Source organism: Pelophylax lessonae (genome assembly GCF_965119305.1).
Source record: "Pelophylax lessonae genome assembly, chromosome: 4".
Lineage (NCBI taxonomy): Eukaryota > Metazoa > Chordata > Amphibia > Anura > Ranidae > Pelophylax > Pelophylax lessonae.
This window is the reverse complement of record NC_138771.1, coordinates 155814694-155830438: the sequence shown is the minus strand read 5'-3', so window position 1 is coordinate 155830438 and position 15745 is coordinate 155814694. Positions and strand designations below refer to the sequence as shown.

The window sequence follows — 15745 nt, the reverse complement described above, 5'->3', positions numbered from 1 at the left end:
GGCTAAAATTGATGTGCCATCCTGGAGGAGTTAGATTCCCTGTGCAACCTCTGAGTCCAGGTATCGCCTCATGCAACCAGGAGTGACACTGCCCCAGCCAAATCCAAGACTAGTGAAAACAGTCAAGAGTAGGGGAAAAAGTGGTCAGTTGTCTCCACCTGTAAAACCATTCCTGTTCTGGAGGTTGTTTCATTGTTGCCCATCTAGTGCACCTATTAATTTCAGTAGAGGTTGTAAATGCATAAAAAGAAAATGGGGGTGGGGGGACCCTGCAAGACAAAGGAATGAGCTAGTATGCATCACATACTAGCTCATTATGTAATGCCTACCTTAGAACAACGCTGTTCCAATGGCGCCCTCACCGCTGATCTTTTTCCTGGACTTTCTCCCTGGTTCGTAGGCTCCGGCGCTGTGAGTGGCTGGAGCCGCAATGACTTCACTCCTGCACATGTGCATGGGAGCTGCTGTTCACGGCATGGGAGAAATGGCTTCCGTGGCCGTTCTTCAGGGCACATGCGCCAGTGATGTCACTGGCTGCATGTCCTGTAACTAGCTCCTAAACCATACAAGTTTACGAGATATTTACACTACCTTTATTGTAGGCTTACCTATAGGTACATTTTTGCAGAAGAAGCTTACTTCCTCTTTAACACCAAAGCAGCTGAAACTGATTAACAACCCCCTCTGCCACTTAACTGACCAAATTCATATCCCAGGAGTTTAATTGACTTGATGCTATTCTCTGATTAAAAAGCGTTTTTTTTTTTTTTTTGAGCAGTGTAAATATCCGCATTGTGTACAAAAAACTGCCGCTGAGCTGTAGAACCGTTGGTATGGTTTGTGCTGTTGCATAAGGCTATGTTTGCACAGGCATTTTGCCGTGCTGCAATGGCAGGAATCTAGTGATTCTTGCAGCTGTTTGACAGGTGTAAGAGGATAGCTGCAGCTATTTGTGCATGTTCTTAGTCTGCAGCTGCTTTCATGTCTGTTCTCACAGCTAGAGATTTTACCTGTGTGTCTAGCTGCGATCACTGCAGGTAATTGCTAGCTGTGAGAACAGCCACAAATAACTGTGGCCAACAACAATTTTTCATTGAAGCGTACGTGCTCAGCGTTTTGCAGCTAGCTGCTCACACCTGTCAAAAATAGCGGCAGGACTCTGTAGAAGGCAAAAGTCCTGTGTGAATTTAGTGAAGAGTGTGAGAGTCCCACAGGTATATGTATCACCCATACAATCCAGAAATTTGTGGAATCTGTCTAGGTTAAATATCCACACCTGGGTAATAAGGGGATTGTGGTAACACATGTAAATTTTACGACTTTTAAAATTAAGTGTGTGACATGTGATTTGTACAAACTGCCTTGACCTTAGATTGTGTTTTTCCTTTTTGTAGTGGCGAATCAGCACTTATGTGTGGCTTTTGGTAGGATTTCCATTGCTTGCAGTAGTACATGGGTTAGCATGCCTAATCTCTTGGCTTCTAGTCTTCTTCATCCCAATCTCCAAGATGAATGCCAGGATTCTGTCTAAGGTCTTGTTAATGCCTCCAGAACATGTACACATCCGATGGACAAAAAAGGTACCAAGCCCAGTGATGTAATTAGCATATCTGGCACCTGGGGTCAGCCAATTTTCAAAACTCACTTGCACAAATAACTGAAGAAATAAAGTGGCACGCATATCGCACCACCCCAAATTGTTGGTGTGGCCTGATTGAACGAACAGTGGTAGGTGTTTATAGGGGCCTAAAATTTAAAAAGAAAATGTGTACACACCCTATTCATGGGGCGCTTATACCAAAGCATCTGAGCCCAACACACAAAGTATAGGGCTCAGGAGTGTGTAACGTACAGGTCACTGCACAGAATACAACCAAAAATAATCATCTTTGTTACAAGGCACAAGATGACCGGAACAAATGGAGCCCTCGAGATGCAGTAAAAACTTAAGTATTCCTATCCTTCCCTACTCTAACACCCCAAACTAAAAAAAAGTTTTGGTGGACATACAAATTAAGGAATTCCCACAGTTGGCTGTTGGTGCTGTCTGAGCAGTTTTATGGCACTATTGGAAATCCGATTAGGGTATAATTTTAGGAAATCTTTTGAACTTTCTCACTTATGATTCCGTCATAGTGAGTCCTTCCTTGCAGAACTGAAAACTATGCATACAAAAATGGATTTAATATTAAATACGTTCCTGCTGTGGTATAGTATTGGCAAGTACCACACTTTCTGATACACGGTATGTGTATTCAAAGATCCATGCAAGTGAAAAACGTGTTTTGTAGTCAGGATGTTGTAGAATACACTTCTCCTCAGATTTCTCTGCAGCGCTGGTGGGTGCAGCGGTGATAACACACAGTCCAGGTGCAATTAGTAGAAATGTTCTATATATATATATATATAAAGGTAAAACTTTTAACAAACCCAGGATTAGAGGATACAATCCCAACAGCATGTAGCGGGGCCCACGTACCCAAACGTATGCTTTGCTGCTGCAGTTGAGCGCCACATGCAGTGGAAACTGCAGACCGCATCTGCCTACAAGCTTGAGGTCAAATTACAGCTGGCATGGTGTATAGCATGCTCAGAACAGTCTTGAGGTTAACCTCATCTGCACTTTTAGGTACCCATACACTTTGGGTGATTACTACTTTACCACTTTTTATATTCCACATAGAAGAGGTGTGTGTTTTTGTTTGTGGTAGTTTTTTTTTTTTATACCATTTGAATAGATTCACAGCTGCGACCGTGTACTAGATAGAATTACTTTTGTGATGCATATCTCTCTTCCAATTTCTAGGTAGAAGATCACCATCATGCAGAAGTCATTCTCTGTTGCTATCATGCCGTCAATGTATATTACTACAAATATGCTGTGGATGGACTTAATGTATTTTCAGTTAGTATCCTTTTCTTGAAGAATCAACCAGGAGACCTGTGCTGAGAAATATTGGCGCTGCTGTTGCTTACCCATTTTTACAAATGCTATTTGCTCGGCTGCCCTCTAAATTATTTTGCCTCAATGCTGTAATTCTGTAAGGCAGGACAGCTAGGTTGCAAGTATCCTTTCAGCCACACCCAAACTTTATGGGGCTATAATCAAATGTTTGACAGCAAATGTCAGGCTTCTTCTTAATCAATAGGCATCTTTTGAAGCCCTAATTAAAATGAACACCGTGAACCACCCCCCCCCCCCCCCCCAGGCCTTGGCCTTTTCAGGCACTTTTTGTTTTCATATAACAGTCAGTAATTTGTTCTAGAAAATTTCTTCGAACCATTACCTTAGAACTGCCCTGGATCTGATGTTCGTGGTATTACCTCATATGTGTTGGGACGATTGCGGTTTGTGTGTACAAGGGATGGGGGTACTTAAAATTTTTGATATATCTACAGTATCTCACAAAAGTGAGTACACCCCTAAGTGAACATGTCCAAATTTGGCCCAATTAGCCATTTTCCCTCCCCGGTGTTGTGACTCTTTTTAGTGTCACAATGTCTCAGATGTGAAAGGGGAGCAGGTGTTAAATTTGGTGTTATCGCTCTCACTCATACTGGTCACTGGAAGTTCAACATGGCACCTCATGGCAAAGAACTCTGAGGATCTGAAAAAAGAATTGTTGCTCTTCATAAAGATGTCATAGGCTATAGGAAGATTACTAAGACCCTAAAACTAAGCTGCAGCACAGTGGCCAAGACCATACAGTGGTTTAACAGGACAGGTTCCACTCAGAACAGGCAGACCCAAAGTGTGAATATTTTGTGTGGCCACCATTCCTTTCCAGCACTGCCTTAACCCTCTTGGGCATGGAGTTCACCAGAGCTTCACAGGTTGCCACTGGAGTCCTCTTCCACTCCTCAATGATGACATCATGGAGCTGGTGCTGGTGGATGTTAGAGACCTTGCGCTCCTCCACCTTTCTTGCATCATCTTAAGAAGATGACACCAACTTTCTTTCGTTCATTGAAGGACACAGCGACACATCTTCATTAGTTGAATGGGTTATGCGGCGCTTCCTAGGAATAGGACACTAGGCGCAAAAGGGTTCAACTTTCAGCTACACCCATGTGGCAGTCCCAGGTGGTATACTCCCACTTCCTGCTTCTAGGATCGTTTTTTTCTGCCTAGTGGGAGTAAGGACCTAGCTCCCTGCTGGGATCTCTGGTCCTGGCATTTTTTTTTTTTTTTTGTCATACATCAAATTTTTTCTTTGTTTTTTCTATTTTTTTTTTTTTTTTTTCTTGCAGTGAGAACTACAATCAACTGTCGGCTTGGGCGACGCACTAGATATTCTAGATTCTGATGGCCACCCCAGTCTGACCAGCGAGCGCTTGCAGACCCCGGCTTTGTGCTAGGTCGGCAACGACATGCTCCCACTGGAGGGACTGGCTTGCAAGTGGGACACCTCGCATGAACGCACACGACCTGGTCGTGGCCGGAGTCGCAGCGTTCCTCGGGCCAGCAGCACCCCTTGCTCCAGGATGAGGAGGTGACCTGCCTGGAGTGAATCCTGCCGAGTCTGCTATGGTTGGTGAGTAACCCCCCCCCCCCTTTCTGCCTCTGGAAGTTAGGGGCTGATGCGGGACCTCCCGGGGTCGGCGGTCTTTCAGGTGAGCTGCCCTCCTAGTGTTTTTAACTAACCTTAAGGGGGTCATTTTCCCCCACCTTCCCCACTAAAGGGGGGCGTCCAGGGGGGTTCCTTTATGGGATGGGGTGTGGTGGGTCTCTACGGCTAGTCGCCCTGGTGTGTGTGGGGCCGGGAGTGTTTACAGAACTAGGGAGGGGGGTCCTGGGTGGGCTTGTGTGGGGATGGCGGGTGTCTTTTGCGCCGACACGTTGTGCCATGTGGGCCTCTCGGCGGAGGCTGGGGCTACTGTGCATGCGCGGGGCCATTTTCCCGTAGTTCGGCGTCGCCGGAGCTGATGCGCATGTGCGGTGGCCATTTTCTAGTAGCCTCAGTTAATCACAGGCAGTGGCAGCCTCTTATGCTCTCTCCCTGATACGGAGGAGACACGGGTGGTGGGGAGTCCTGGGGCGGTATCTCCCTGCCTGATCTAGCTATTTTCAGCCATCTGGGACCTGTAGTCCCACAGGCACTAATATTGCTGGGGTTTTTAATATTCAAACAGCTCAGTTAAAACTTTTCATTGTGTTCCCACTGCAGCACCAGGATGGAGCCGGGCGAACATGTCTCACCATCAGACCCACTCTGAGGTGGGATCTTCGGGGTCCCATTCTGCCATGGCGGCCCTACCATCCTTGGTGTCAAAAGTGGACATGGTTTTACAAAGGAAACCTGCTAAAGTGTCTGCTGTCCTCTATTTCATCTGTCTCCTCGATTCTGAGGTGCATGTGCCTGCCACGGGGTCCACGTCCACACATCTCGAGTGTTCTGACAGTGAGGAAGATTCCTCTTGCTCCACCTCGGTGCAGGAAAAAGCACTGGTAGAGACACTGATTGTGTCAGTGTGGGAAATTTTAAAAATGGAGGATGCAGCGGACGCGGTGCTGTTTTACATCCGCAGACCTCCAGACTAAAGTTCTTCCCTTCCCTGCCTATTTTGACGAGATTGTCACTAGTCACTGGGGTTCCCCAAAACGAATGGCTGGGATTCCTAAGCGTTTCGCTAGGAGATATCCCTTTGAAGAGTCCCTGGTTAAGAAACTGACGGTACCACCGGCGGTGGACTCCCAGGTTTCAAGGTTGAATAAAGCCACATTATTGCCTGTGGAGGCCACTCTGTCCTTTAAGGATCCTATGGATAGGAAGGCTGAAGCGCTGGTACGCCATATTTTCTCTTGCGTCCTCTGACAGTCGCCGCCCACTCATTCAGTCTTCACCAATGGGTATCGACCTCTTATCCATAGGAGCAAGCTAGGCATAAGACTTATTAAAAAACAAGCAATTTACATAGACACACCTATGGGGGCTGTCCCACTGGTCCAATACCCCCCTGCTATCAGCATTCCCAACTCAGTTTGTCTTTTGCCTAGTTAGTAGTAAGAGAGGCTCTCCCTGTGCTGGGGCTACAGTCTCAGCCTTCTTCTATTTTATACTTTTATTTCATGCTAAGTGTTTTTTTTCTTGCACTACCAGCTTTTTATTTTGTTCCTGCTCCTAGTTAGTTGGTTCTTCGGAAGACTACAGCGTTCGCGGAGCTGGGAGTCGGACTGGTCGTCCTGGTGATCCAGGACAGAGGGCCTTATGGAATCCCAGCCCGCCATTGTGCGTTTAGCAGGCTATGCATATGCCCTGGCCTCACAAACGACCTGTCTCTGTCCTCAGGGACGTAAGCCAGCGAGGGGGCCACCTTGCTTGGACGTCTCAACTGCTGTTCCGTGCGTTGCTAGAGTACTGCGTTTTTGGCTGATGGCAACCCCCACCGCCTGGGGTGGGAGGCTTCCCGTCGAAGAGGCGCCCACGCCATCTGGTACGGTAAGTACGTTCTGTGTGGGGCCTGTCTGGGGATGGCAGTCTGCTAGGTCTGTGGTATCCCCTCATGTCTGGGGCTTGTCTTACTCCCTATCCCTGCGGGGGTTCTAGCGCGTCTAGACCGCAATGTGGGGGTCCCTACCCTGGTTGACACTGTTGTGGTGTGTTTGGGTGCAGACATGCATGGGCGGTCCGCTGCGGTGTAAAAAAAAAAAACAAAAACGCGTGTCCGCCATTTTAGGTGTGGGCAGCTGCTTGGCTTCACTATGGGCACTTATGCTGCTCTCTATGTAGTGTGTTTTGGCGCCTTCGGGCGCCGCCTTGTGTGTGGCAATGTGTTCTTCTGTGCACATGTCGGTGGCCATGTTCCCGGAGCCTCCCATTACTTTCTGTGGGCAGCCATTTTCCCTTAGCCGGAGTCCTGTTCAGCTTCATGCGGTGTGACATCACTTCCTTTCTCATACAGAGGAGATCATCAGCCAGCGTGGTAACACTTGTGGGGTCTGTTCTTGCTGTTTTTGTGGGGAATATCTCTTGCTGTTTTTTGTGGGGAATATCTCTGGCTATCAGCTTCTTCCTGCCTGAGGGGTCTCTCAGTGTAGTCCTTACTACCGGTGTATTGCGGTGGGACCACCGTGCGCTTAAAGGGCCAGCACCATAAAAATTATTTTATGGAGTCCCAGGACAGCAAATTTCCCCCAGCTTTGGTGGATGATTCAGGCTCCTCTGAATGGTCTACACTTACTGCTGCACTTGCGACTTTAGCGTCCAAAGTGGATCTTTTGATCGCTGAATGGGATTCTAGGAAAAGGCCTAAGTTTTCTCACTCTTCTGCTTCTGAATCTGAGATGCTTGCCACAGATAGTGTACCCCTTGAGGGGTCTCATTCCTCCCTGTTTGAAGGGGAGGTGGAGGACGAGGAGGGGATGAATCCCCCCCCCCCCCCCCCCCCCGTGGACGGCCAGAGAACGCGCTGCTATGTCTGCGCTGATTACTGCTGTGAAAGATACACTACATTTGGAGGATGAGCCCAACCCTCCGGGTAAGTGGTCCTCTTTTGGGACCCGCAGATCCCAAAAAGCGGCGCAGGTGTTTCCTTGTCCCGCTGAGATTCACGAAATTGTGAATGAACAATGGCGCAATTTTGTGGTGCCTAAAACGGTTTCAACTCCGCTACCCTTTTGCGTCTCCTACGGATTTGTGCTGGTCTGTGGCCCCTAAAGTGGATCACACGGTGTCCAGGTTGAACAGGGCCACTCTGGTTCCCACTGAGGATTCTCCGGTGTTCAGGGACCCTATGGATAGGAGGTTGGAATCTCTCGCCTGCCACGCCTATATGGTGGCAGGTTCCTTGCTGAAACCTATTTTTGCCTCCGTCATGGTGTCTCAGGCTGTGGTAGACTGGACCAAGGTGCTTAGGCGCACCCTCGTGGCTGACTCTGCCCCCACTACTACCTTGGAGATGGTGGACCAGATTAGTCAGGCGGTTATGTATCTGTGTGACGCGGCCTTAGATGAGGCCCCTTTAGCCGCACGCCTGTCTGGTGTCACGGTGCTTAACCGTCGACTGGTTTGGCTGAAGAGCTGGTCGGCTAACCAGACTTCCAGGAAGACTGTGTCTGACATCCCTTATGCGGGGATTCATCTTTTTGGGGAATCCCTGGACAAATTGGTTAAAGGAGTCACTGGGGGCAAGCGCACTCTGCTGCCCCAGAATCCTAAGGGTAAGTTATTCCACGGTAAGCTGGGCCCTTCCTTTAAACCGAACCAGGGGTCCTTTCGTGCCTTCAAAGCACAGGACAAGGGAAAACCCTTTAAAGGTCATGGCGGCCAGAAGAAGCCTTGGGCGGGCAAGTCGAAGGCCACCCAGGCTGGAGCGGCGGCCCAGTCCGCCCAGACGGGACGCCCTCACCCGTTCCAGGGGTGGGGGGGACGTCTGCGCGGTTTTCTCGAACCTTGGCTGCTCCGGAAATTCCGGACAGGTGGGTTCAGGAAATCATTCGATCGGGTTACAAGATCGAATTCCTTTCGCGGACAGGTTCTTTCCCTCAAATCTTCATTTGACCCCAGATCGTTTGCAAGATCTTGATCGGGCGGTTCAGGATCTTCTCGCCCAGGGTGGTGATCATCCCGGTGCCTCATCGGCACAGATTTCGGGGGTTTTACTCGAATCTGTTCACTGTGCCCAGAAAGGAGGGCAAGGTGCGTCCAATTCTGGACTTGAAGGCTCTGAACCGCATGGAATCGCTCCGCTCGGTGGTAGCCTCCTTGAGTCCAGGAGATTTCATGGCTTTTATCGACCTCAAGGATGCGTATTTACACATCCCCATATTTGAGGGTCATCCGAGGTACCTCCGGTTCGCAATCGCGGAGGTACACTATCAGTTTGTGGCTTTACCTTTCAGTCTCGCTTCGGCTCCGAGGGGGTTTACCAAAGTACTGGCTCCTGTTTTGGCCCTGTTACGGGCACAGGGCATTGCGATCTTGGGATATCTGGACGATCTCCTGTTAAGGTCGAGTGTCAGTCAGAGCCTGCTGTGCGATCTGTCCACTACGATTCAGACGCTCCAGGAGTTCGGGTTGACCATTAACATTCAGAAGTCGACTTTGTCTCCTTCGGTTCGTCTCCCCTATTTGGGGATTGTCCTGGACTCCGCCCAAGCGAAGGTGTTTCTGCCGGAGGACAGGATGATCCTGGACTCCGCCCAAGCAAAGGTGTTTCTGCCGGAGGACAAGCTCCGGACCCTGCAGGACGAGGTCAGGTCCCTCAGGGACAACGAGTTCTCGTCGCTCAGGACCTGTATGCGGTCCCTGGGGTTGATGTTGTCAGCCTTCGAGGCGATACCGTTTGCGTGATACTGGCCAGATGGGACAGGCTTCCTCAGTCCTTGGACTTGAGGGTGTCTTTGAGTCGCCAAACCAGAATGGATCTTCTGTGGTGGCTCCAGTCTCCGGCCGTAGCGGAGGGGGAAGTCCTTCCGGCTGTTGTGGACGGTGATTACCACGGATGCCAGCCTGTCGGGCTGGGGTAGAGTTCTGGGCATCCTGTCTGCCCAAGGCACTTTGTCAGTGGAGGAATCCTCCCTGCCGATAAACATCTTGGAACTGAGAGCGATCAGGCTGTGCCTGCTCCATTGGTCGGATCGTCTTCGGGGCCGCCCTGTTCAGGTGCAGATGGACAATGCCACTGCGGTGGCTTACATCAATCACCAAGGGGGCACCAGGAGTGCCCGGGCAGCCCAGGAAGTGACCAGCATTCTGTCTTGGGCCGAGACACATGTCCCGGCGATCTCAGCAGTACACATTCTGGGTGTGGAGAATTGGCAAGCCGACTATCTCAGGTTGGTCTCGGAACCGAAGTTGGTGATTCTGGTGGCCCTGGACTGGCCGCGCCGGTCCTGGTACGCGGACATCATTCAACTGGACGTCGAGCCTCCATGGCGGCTACCGGTACGGGACGATCTACTGTCTCAGGGACCGATCTTCCATCCTGCTTTACAGTCGCTGGCTTTAACGGCATGGCTGTTGAAAGCCAGGTGCTGAGAGACAGGGGTCTCATCGGAGGTCAATCCTACTCTGCTCAAGGCTAGGAAGGCCTCATCTGGTAAGATCTATTACCGTACCTGGAAGGCTTATTTTGCCTGGTGTGAATCCAGGGGCATCCCTCCTCGCTCCTCTCGGTGGCGAGGGTATTCGCTTTCCTGCAAACTGGTGTGGACCAGCGCCTTGCGTTGACCATGATTAAGGGCCAGATATCTGCACTGGCTGTCCTTTTCCAGCACCCCTTAGCGTCAAAATCTTTGATTCGCACCTTTGATTCAAGGTGTGCGTCATTTAGCCCCTCCTCGGAGGGCGCCTTTACCTCCTTGGGACTTGAACTTGGTTCAGTCAGTTTTGCAACGTCCTCCCTTTGAAAACATCAGGGAAATTTCTTTGCCTCTGCTGACGCAAAAGGTTGCCTTTTTAGTGGCGATCACTTCTGCCCGCAGAGTGTCGGAGTTGGCGGCCCTGTCCTGCCGCTCCCCTTACCTGGTGGTTCATCGGCATAAGGTGGTCTTGCGACCTAACCAGTCCTTCCTTCCTAAGGTGGTTTCTGATTTTCACCTTAATGAGGACATTGTTTTGCCTTCGATCTGTGCGAATCCTAAGCATCCTAAGGAGTTTGCTTTACATTCCTTGGATGTTGTCCAGGCGATCAGGGTTTACCTGTCGTCCACTGAATCCTTTAGGAAGTTGGATTCTCTTTTTGTCCTTCCTGAGGGACCTCGGAAGGGTATGGCTGCGTCTGTGGCAACCATTTCAAAATGGATCAGGCAGACGATTGTACAGGCCTATTCACTTAGGGACCGGGCTCCGCCTGTGAAGGCGCACTCTACCAGAGCGGTGAGTGCATCCTGGGCCTTCCGGCATCAGGCTTTGGTGGTCCAGGTGTGCAAGGCTGCGACTTGGTCGCCGGTGCACACCTTTTACAAATTTTACAAACTTGATGTTCTGGCATCAGCTGATGCCTCCTTTGGCCGCAAAGTTCTCTGTGCGGCAGTGCCTTAAGTGGACCCTGGTTTTACGGGTCCCTGGCTTTTGGGGTTGTTTTTTTTTTTTTCCCCCTTTATTTACTTTCCTGGGTTGTTGCTCCAGTTGAGCCTTTTTGTTACCCGGGGGGGTTAGCTTTCTGTTCGAGTAAGGTTCCTTTCTCTGACTCCGGTGCTGCGTTGCCTTTGTGATGGTTACGTTTTCCACCCCTCATGTCTACACTGCTTTGGGACATCCCATTGGTGAAGACTGAATGAGTGGGCGGCGACTGTCAGAGGACGCAAGAGAAAATTTGAATTTTTGTAAAATCTTACCGTAAAATTCCTTTCTCTGAGTCCTCGGACAGTTGCCGCCCCCTCCCCTCTATTGGGGTTCTTTTGGACTTGAACTGCTTGCTACCAAACTGAGTTGGGAATGCTGATAGCAGGGGGGTATTGGACCAGTGGGACAGCCCCCATAGGGGTCTATGTAAATTGCTTTGTTTTTAACAAGTCTTATGCCTAGCTTGCTCCTATGGATAAAAGGTCAATACCTATTGGTGAAGACTGAATGAGTGGGCAGCGACTGTCAGGACTCAGGAATTTTACGGTAAGATTTTACAAAAATTCAGTTTTTACCGTGGTCGGCTCAATTTTGTGACCGTTTTTTGCTATTACCTTGGTCTCCCCTTTGTGGGTGATCGTGTGTTTTGCCTCCATGGAGATCATTAAGTGTCTCACAGGAGGCAAGAGTACCTTGCTCCCACAGGTTGCTAAGAGTAAAGAATGTTGCCGCAAACGTGGCCTGGTCTTTTCAGCTCCCAAGCGGCCATTTCGTCCCACGGGGTCGCAGAACAAAAGGCCCAAACCGTCTTGACCTTTCTCAGGGGTGGGTGGTTTAAGTCCAAGGCGGGTTCCCCTGGCCTCACGGAGAAGCCCTCCTCCGACTGAAGGGACAGCCTCAACTGTTCCAGGGATGGGGGGACATCTTAGTTTCTTTCCGGATCCATGGATTCTCATTCATCCAGGACAAATGGGTTCTCGAGTTAGTTCAGTCCGGTTACAAGATCAAGTTTCGGTCCTTGCCCCCACCAAGGTTCTTCCCTTCAAATTTGCGTCTGTTCAAGGATCGCCTTCAAGGCCTTTTGGGAGCGGTTCAGGACTTGTTGTCCTAAAAGGGTGATAGTTCCTGTTCCCAAGTTGGAATGTTTTCAGGGGTTTTATTCCAACCTCTTCACGGTCCCCAGGAAGGAAGGGAAGGTTTGGCCTATCCTAGATCTCAAGGCCCTGAACTATTTTGTGCGGGTTCAAAAATTCAGAATATTCCTGAAATACCTTTTACTTCCCTTTATTCGCACCCTTTATTCGCAACCATATAACTGTTGGCCATATCAATGAAAGATATCCGTCCCTGATGGACAAAAATTGCCAAATAGGCCAGAAGGGGAAAAGGTGGGACTTTGAGTGCTTTGTACAAGAACCAATGGAACTGTACTCTGCTGTGTAGTAACACTGTCACGCCCATGCTGTGATGTGTTACATGGGTTTAATTGCTTATGTGGTTGTTTTTAACTGTTTGTCATTTAAGTCCCACTTTGTGGGGATTTTTTTAACCTTTAATTTTTTTTATTTAACACTGTTCCTATTGATTACATGATTTTTGGCATCACCCGAAGTCCCACCTCTTCCTCTTCTGGCTTATTTTGCAATTTTTGTCCTTTACTTTGTCGCAGAAAGTGGCCTTTTTGGTGGCAATTCGACACGCAGGGTCTCGGAGTTGGCTGCGTTGTACTGTCGGCCGCTTATCTTGTGGTTCATCGGGACAAGGTGGTGCTTTGCCCCTGTCAGTTTGCCCCTGTCAGCCTAAGGCTGTCAGGTTTTCATGTACACACGTTCACTAAGTTTTACAAAGTGGATATTTTTGCATCTGCGGATGCTGCTTTTGGCCGTAAGGTTTTGCAGACCGCAGTGGCGGAGACTTCTGCCTTCTGCCTTTTGAGGGTGTTATGTGAGCTCCAGTTTCCTGTTGAGCTCCTTGGTTACCTGGTTGGCTATGTTTAGCCTGTTGGGAATTGTTCATGCTGTGTTCATTTCCCACCCCTCATGCTATTCTTTTGGGACATCCCAGTTGACAAAGATGTTTCTGTGTCAGTCAATGAACGAAAGCAAAAACTGGATTTTGTCTTACCGTAAAATCCTTTTCTCTGATGGTCATTGATGGACACAGCACCCCCCCTTTGGAGTTGGGTTACGTATTCTTCTGACACTGCTTGTTACAAAACTGAATCCTAGAAGCAGGAAGTGGGAGCATACTACCTGGGACTGCCCCATGGGTGTAGCTGAAAGTTAACTTTAACCCTTTTCTGCCTAGTGTTCTACTCTAGGAAGCGCAGCGTAACCCATTTGACTAATGAAGATATGTTGCTGTGTCAGTGATCATCAGAGTAAAGGATTTTACGGTAAGACAATCCAGTTTTAAAACACCTGCTCCCCTTTCACATCGGTGACCTTGTAACACTGAGTCACATGATACCGGGGAGAGAAAATGGCTAATTGGGCCCAATTTGGACATGTTCACTTAGGGGTGTACTCACTTTTGTTGCCAACGGTTTAGACCTTAATGGCTTTGTTATATTGAGGGGACAGCCAATGTACACTGTTATACAAGCTGTACATTGTAGCAAAGTGTAATTTCTTCAATGTTGTCGCATAAAAAGATATAATAATAAAATATTTACAAAAATGTGAGGGGTGTACTCACTTTTGTGAGATACTGTACATGTACTTTGAAAACGCATCAGATCTTAATGGGTAAAAATATGCTAGATAACTGTAGTGATATGGACTGGGTAATGTGTTAGGAACTATAGAGCTAAAATCAAAGTAAAAAAAAAGATGCAGCAGGCTAGTCCATTTTGCTGAAACTTCATTGCAGCAACTCAATGGTACTCAGTAGTTTGTATGGACCCCACATGCTTGTATGCATGCCTGACAAAGTCTGGGCATGTGCCTAATGAGATGATGGATGGGGTCCTGGGGTATTTCATTCCAAATCTAGACCAGGGCATCACTGAACTCATGAACAGAGGTGCACCCTGGCAGTGATGGATGGACCAAAACACAATGTCCCAAAGGTGTTCTATTGGATTTAGGTCAGGCGAGGGTGGAGGCCATTTAATGGTATCCATTCCTTCATCTTCCAGGAACTGGCTGCATACTCTCGCCACATGAGATCGGGCATTGTCGTGCACGAGGAGGAACCCAGGATCCACTGCAACAGCGTAGGGTCTGACAATAGGTCCCAAGGGTTCATCCCGATACCTAATGGGAGTCAGGGTGCCATTTGTCTAGCCTGTAGAGGCCTGTGCGTCCCTCCATGGATATGCCCCCCCCCCCCCCAGACATCACTTCCCACCACCAAACCGTTCATGCTGAACGATGTTACAGGCAGCATAACGATCAAGAAAATCCCACGAGCAACCAAGTGATAATATAATTGCTGCAACACTCCACTATTTTACACAGTGCAAATAAAATACCAAAAATGCTGCACAAAAATATAGTGAACTGAATATATGAAAACAGTTCATGCGGGTGTGGATGTATGTAGTGTGTGGGTGTCTATATGTATGTGTGTGTGTATATGTATGTGTATATATATATATATATATATAATATATATGTGTGTGTGTGTGTATGTGTATATATATATATATATATATATATATATATATATATATATATATATATATATATATATATATATATATATATATATATATATATTATAAATAATGTGTATGTATGTTTAATGTGTGTGAGCACAGGTGAATAAAAACTGCGCCACCTCTATATATTAATATTGGAAAGTGCTATTGTGAAAAATAAATTCATAGGTAATTAATTTTGTAAAGTGCAATACATATTGTAAAGTGCAATACATAAACTGTGAGATGTCACCTTGTATATACCTATTCCTTCAAAATAGTATAAAGTGCAAATGTGCTATAATTGATTGCTAAATAGTGCAAATTGATAAATGAAAAAAAAAACAGCTCTATGGCTCTTAAGATTGCAACCTAAAAAACTCTTATTTTAAAACTTTTTAAATATATATAGTGCAGATAAAAACAACAATATATAGTGCAGATAAAAACAATGTCCTGCAAAACAATTGTGCATAAATAAATAGTGAATGGAGTCCGTGCTGCAGTGGTGCTGATACAAAAATAGTGCAAATACAGTCTTTTCAGGTGACTCTTAAAAGTGCCGGTGCCGATTCATACATATGTGCAGCAATGTTGTGACCCTCTGCTTCGGTGTAGAGTGGTAAGAATTCCCACTTACCAGATGTGGTGGATTCTGGATTCCCGGGTGGCGTACGCCAGCAGAAATCGATATACGCTTTGGTCACAACTATTCCGGTCTCCTGGTGAAAGATAGGGATCCGTGGTTCTTTCCCCTGTATATGCTCAAGATATAGAGGGAAGAAGACTCCTCAGTGTGGACGGTTCCAAAAATTCTTTATTTGTTAAGAAAACACACATCACGCCAATCGTGCAAGTATTGTAATAGTTACTGGATTTTGTGGGGCGACCTGTGAAGTCGCGGTGAACAGCGTGCACCGCGACCTCGGCGCGACTTGCACGGACTTCATATAATTGAAGTCAATGCAAGTCGCCTCCAGGTCGCCCCCAAAGTAGTACAGGACCCTTTTTCTAAGTCGGAGCGACTTGTCACTCCTATTAGAACGGGTCAGGTACTCTGATGAGCAGGTGTCGGGTACTCCGGTGTCGGGTA

General features: G+C 47.9%; 1 protein-coding gene across 1 annotated transcript in view; it reads left to right on the top strand.

Annotated features, from left to right (window-relative positions):
* The window catches only part of LOC309552398 (uncharacterized protein), a 198812-nt gene that overhangs the window by 61804 nt on the left and 121263 nt on the right, over window positions 1-15745 (top strand). Inside the window, exons 8-9 of the mRNA XM_082253341.1 lie at window positions 1395-1580; window positions 2807-2909. Coding sequence (XP_082109467.1) covers window positions 1395-1580; window positions 2807-2909 — 289 coding nt within the window. The remainder of the gene's footprint in view (window positions 1-1394; window positions 1581-2806; window positions 2910-15745) is intronic.